Source organism: Terrapene carolina, unplaced genomic scaffold, assembly GCF_002925995.2.
Source record: "Terrapene carolina triunguis isolate 2854851 unplaced genomic scaffold, T_m_triunguis-2.0 Scaffold67, whole genome shotgun sequence".
NCBI lineage: Eukaryota > Metazoa > Chordata > Testudines > Emydidae > Terrapene > Terrapene triunguis.
In genome coordinates, this window is record NW_020664418.1 from 31,859,855 (window position 1) to 31,865,854 (window position 6,000).

Genomic DNA, 6,000 nt, shown 5'->3' on the forward strand with positions numbered 1-6,000 from the left:
GTGAAAAAATTCTCTAAATTATCCTGGTGACAGACATGTTTGCACAATTCTGTATTTAATGAAAGTCACAAGCCTCAGTTCTACAAGTCACCAAAATATATCAGGTTTCCTATCAGCCATTATAAAAGTGCATTTATTATTTTAATTTGTTTCAGCTTTTTCAGTTTTATTTGCTTTAAGTCAATACGTTTTTGTCCTAATTTGCTCTTATTTTTTATTCACATTCTGTGACATTTCTATTAGTGAACCTTTACTCCTCTTTCCTTTCCTCTTCTACACAACACCCATTAAAACCTATAACCCTGAACATTAACAATGTTCAAAGGCCTTGCCTCTAACAAAAATCAATATATTCCTATAATCTCAACTCTTCTTTATTTTGACTTCTCCTGGTATAGTTAACAGAATTACTTTTAAAAACTAACATTGTCTTAATTGCAAGATGTCTGTGGTTGCTTTAAAAACAAAAACCCAAAAAACTAAGAGACACTGTGATAATATGTGAATTACAAACTAATCCAATATTCATTCTTCTTCTAGATTTTAACAAACTCTAATACTTTTTATTAACCATGTATTTTAAATGATACGCAGTCTGGAATGCTCATTATTGAGTAAATAAGAAAAGAAAGTAAAATACCTGTATAAAATAGTGTAATCTTGAATTGTAAAAAATATAAGTAAATAATCATGCAGAGTATGGTACTCTAAGGATAGCAGAGTATGAATGTATTAGTTCATGTATTTTGCACAGTATTAACATGTTTATAACACCACAATATGTACATTATTCAGTTTTACATAACATTTGCATAATCCTGTCTCTCTTTTGATTTATGAGTTGGGCAGGAAATTGAGAGAAAAATTCCTCCATGAGTTATTAATTGCAGTCTGGCAGAGTAGCACCTTTTAACCCCAATTTTCCAGCAGAAATTGTTAATATTAATAACATACAAACCACTATTTGTGAGCCTTAAAAAATATTTGGGGACAAGGATAGACACTAGACCAGGACAGTATATAACTAAATGTAATTTGGGTAATGGAACACTAGCAAGCTTTTCTCATTCGCAAATGAAATGCAGAGTCTACGTTTGTGCTGCTCAATACTAGCAGTGTAATTTTTATTTTAAAAATTTACACTCTGCAATGTGATGGAGGATAGAATCCAGACAAATTACGTTAACACTCGTCTATCTTAAACACTCATCTAATTATATATCCTTGTCCTTCACCAAGGCAGGCAGCCTTGGTTTTGGACTGTGTGTGTGACCTTTGTTATTTTAATGTATCACATATGTTTGTTGCAGGTGTAAGGTGGGAAGTACAGTCAGGAGATTCCAACCAAATGGTACACATGAACGTCCTGATCACTTGTGTCTTTGCTGCCTTTGTCCTGGGAGCCTTCCTTGCAGGAGTGGCCGTTTACTGTTACCGAGATATATTTGTACGGAAATCCAGAAAAATACACAAAGATGCAGAATCAGCTCAGTCCTGTACAGACTCCAGTGGAAGTTTTGCTAAACTGAATGGGTTATTTGATAGTCCCGTCAAGGAATATCAGCAAAACATTGATTCGCCTAAACTGTACACAAATCTGTTGAGTAGCAGAAAAGAACTGCCGCCGAATGGTGATACAAAATCCATGATAATGGACCACAGAGGCCAGCCTCCAGAATTAGCTGCACTTCCTACTCCTGAATCCACACCAGTACTGCAGCAAAAGACACTGCAGGTGATGAAGAGTCAGTCAGACAAGGCACACAGCAACCTCAATGCGTCAAGAAAAGAAACCCCTCTAAAAAGCCCTCAATTTTTTCCTTCTAGTCCCCCACCCCATTCTCCGTTAAGTCATGGACATATTCCCAGTGCTATTGTTCTTCCCAACGCTACCCATGACTACAACACATCTTTCTCAAATTCTAATGCACATAAAGCAGACAAAAAGATGCAAAATATTGATCACCCACTTACAAAACCATCAAGCAAAAGAGACCACAGGCGATCTGTTGATTCCAGGAACACCCTGAATGATTTTCTGAAACATTTAAATGAAACTCCTAATAATCCCAAATCAATAATGGGAGACATTCAAGTGGCTCACCAGACTTTAATGCTGGATCCAATGGGAAATATGTCTGAGATTCCACCTAAAGTTCCTAACAGGGAGGCATCTTTATACTCTCCTCCATCTACTCTTCCAAGAAATAGTCCAACAAAACGAGTGGATGTCCCTACTACCCCAGCAGTACCAATGACTTCTTTAGACAGACAAAGGGGCTATCACAAAAATTCTTCACAAAGGCATTCAATATCTGCCCTGCCTAAAAACTTAAACTCACCAAATGGTGTTTTGTTATCCAGACAGCCTAGTATTACCCGCGGGGGATACATGCCTCCTGCTACAGGCACAAAGATGGACTACATGCAAGGGACGCCGGTCAGCGTTCACCTACAGCCTTCTTTATCCAGACAAAGCAGTTACACAAGCAATGGAACCCTTCCTCGTACAGGAATAAAGAGGACACCATCCATAAAACCTGACGTGCCACCAAAACCCTCATTCGTTCCTCAAACAACTTCAGTCAGACCACTGAACAAATACAGCTACTAGGACTTGTATATTCTATTAGAGTGTGGCATGGACCTGTACAGGTTGTGGGAGGATGTTGTGGGAGAGACATAAGACAGAGACTTGCTTGTAATTAAAGAGAACAAAGTGGCCAAAGAAACTGTCTTTACTTCAGCAACATCTATGTCTTGCCACACATTGCTACAGCAAGACTTGCTAAAATAAACAAAGGAAGGTGCTGGTCATTACATTTCTTTTGTTTGGAGCTAAGGAGACATGTAGCACAATGGGAATGGGGGCTACTTTACTGTTCTAACTAGCTGATAAAGTACTTGGAAAAATCTGTAAGCAATTACTTGAAAATGGGTTCCATTTTAGACTGCCGATATGTGTGGTCTTCCCATTAAATGTGAACATTTTAGTATGTATGCATTCACCTTGCCTCTTGCACAAATGTCAGAAAATGGTAATGTCTCAATGAATATCTGGGTTAATAAGCAATTTGCTGAAATTCAGTCTCTGGCCCAACAGTAGCATTGTTTGTTTCCATGTTTGGCATTTTGTTTATGCCACAGATAAAGCTGTGTGTGTGTGTGTGTGTGTATGTGTGTGTGTATTGTACACACTAGGTTGTACGTAGATTGTCATCGCATCTTTTCTGCTGTGGAATTGTTTACATTGAGCATGACTGAACAAACAAATGACTCTCTTCCTTCTGCAGTCCATTGGGTTCAGTTTGGAGACAGCTAGAGAGGAACTGTCCATCTCAGTCAGCGTTCCAGATTATATACACTGCTGAATTAGTAATCCAATGAAAGAGTACAAGTGTGTTAATTCTAAAATAACTTTATTATGCTGCTATCGATTCAGATCTGTACATTTCAAATCTAGTGTTTTGTGGTGGGATGTGGAGAATCTCACTGTACTTCCACAGTTCCTCCATTCAATACCTGGCCACTGTGAATTTGATCCCCCGTAGTTTTCATTGAGGGCAGCTAATAATCTAAAACACACTAGGCAATGCCTGTGTAATAAAGTTACCTTTTTGTTGCATTTAATAACATCCTACACTCTGATAGACCTTTGTCAATATCAAGGAGGAATCGCTAATTGGCCTGGCAGAAGCAGTCTGTGAAAAGTCAACTGTAGTGCAATCAATTTGTTTATGTTGTGTAATGTAAGTATTTTCTCCAAAGTCATGCAGGTAATGACGATATTCTGTAAATATTATGTGTGAGTTTACCTGAATCTGTGCATTTTGTGCCTTATTCATGCGAATGATAAAAGTACTAAGAATCTGTCAAGTGTCCTCCATATAGCACATATTTCCTCAGTGCCAGTTGTAATTCTTTTAACAAGCACCCAAAAAAAGATAAAAAGCAAGAGTAATTAGTGGTAAATAAAGGCAGCCTGCAATTCAAGAAGACAGCAATATTAAATCACCTTGCCATGATAAACATTCCACTGATCAGTTATAATGTGAAATCAAATAAGGTTTCTAGGGTAATGGAACACCTGCTAAAGTTGTGCAAGCCATTTAGTAGGTTTTACAGTATCCACTTGCAGCTGATGTTCAACACAGATGGCTGTTTTAGCTTGCAAACTACACACTACCACATTGTTTATTGAACATAACCGTAGAAATAACCATGGCAAAGGAATACTCAATTAGTAGGACAAATAACTTTAGTTGGTTTCTGAGACAATGAAGATTTATATTACATATCGGAGGAGGAGAAAAGATTAGTCTGAAAACTAGATCACTGTTACAGAACATAGAATAAAGGATAGAAATTATTCCTTTTTTATTTTCCTCTTTGCTTTAAGGCTGTAAGGAACTTTTGTTTCCTTAGACCTCTGGATCCAAAATCCTGTGATCTCTTTTCTTAAATGTTTCAGTCTCGTAACTAAAACACTACAGATTAATAACAATTAAAAAACAAAATCTACTCAGTCAGCAAATGACAAAAACTGATTTGAATTCACTTCACAAATATTAATTAATACAGACTTGTGTGAAACCAAAACATAAATGTATGTGAACCCTGATATGAACCCTGATAACGTTCTGTAACATTGTGCTGCCTTGTAGATGGTAATGTGAGTTCTATCAGTATTTATGTTGAAATTTCTAACATTCAACCTAGTTAATTTAATAATACAAAAGATGCTTTATCCATTTGTGCAAAGGTAAACGCAGATTGTATCTTTTTTAATGGTACGGCATAAAAAGTAACCCTAAAAATGAAGCTGCTCTATACCACAGAGTACTTTAACATGTATAGATATCTTGTAAACTTGTATTGTGGATGTGTAAATAATACGTTCTTTGGGTTTTTAACACCGCATGTAAAGTCAAAATAAAATATTCAAATCTACTGAATGTCTGACTTTTTTGTTATTGACTATATTTATAAAATGTATTGTCCTATGGATTAAAAAGAAGGAAAAACTCTGCTTGCTTTTAACAGGTTCATTAAGAAACCACTGACACATCCCCTCATCAGCAGTACTGGGTGTCATGCAGATTGCAAAAGACCAATAGCATGGCACACAAGTGTATTTCCGTTTTCATAACAGTCTAATGCTGACACGAAGGCTCTTGAGAGGCTTGTGCAGACAACTGTTAGACTCCTGAGTTAAAAATAAAACATCAAAATAACTGGCATAGAGGGAAAATGTAATACTGTGTCAGATTAGTCCATATGATTCATTACACAGATGCATTTTAATTTAAAAAACGTGCAACACTCCCCTCTGAAATCTGTACTGTAACTTGATTTCAGGCTTACAGTTGGCAGATTTGCTTCCTGGAAATCTCTCTAGTGTCTAGTAACCCTTCTCTGTTCCATTCGTTATGCAAATACAGCACACTATTAAGGTGGACAGTTTTCTCCTCCATAATATAGATAATTAATGTTCACAATTTCCAGCAACGCTATTTTTAAACTTAAACTAAATCAAGTATTGGCACTTCCCTAAGTAACTGATGCTTAAAAAGTGCAGTTTTTGCTGCTGTTTGGATTTTGGACTGGTAATAAAACATAGCAGAACTATATACAATGCACATATTTTAAACGATACAATTGAGTATAGTTAATATGTGCCAACATCATGGTTAATTTAAAAATAAACGGCAATTTCATAAAGCAAATGTTCAGCATTCTTTTAATAAAATTTGCTTTTAAGTGATAAAAATGGTTTACAATAATTTTCTTTTTCAAATCATTAATAACCTGAAATTACTTTACAAGTTATACCAAGAGAGTGGCACCTAAAAGTAGTTTTACTAAAAGCATTTAAAAAAATTTTAAACACATTGGCTAAAAAAAAAATACAGGATGAAAATCTGATAACCAATGTATGTTTTCTAGACCAAAAACCAATTTAGCTTTGTGGACTGGTTTAGCTGATGCACATTTAAAATC

General features: G+C 36.0%; 1 protein-coding gene across 8 annotated transcripts in view; it reads left to right on the top strand.

The window, feature by feature from the left end:
• SEMA6D (semaphorin 6D) overlaps positions 1 to 4,915 on the top strand; it is a 36,620-nt gene extending 31,705 nt beyond the window's left edge. For all 8 annotated transcript variants that reach the window (XM_024200715.3, XM_024200777.3, XM_024200758.3 and 5 more), the window contains one exon: positions 1,311 to 4,915. In XM_024200715.3, coding sequence (XP_024056483.1) covers positions 1,311 to 2,614 — 1,304 coding nt within the window. In that variant the 3' untranslated portion in view covers positions 2,615 to 4,915. The remainder of the gene's footprint in view (positions 1 to 1,310) is intronic.
• The last annotated feature ends 1,085 nt before the right edge of the window (positions 4,916 to 6,000 follow it).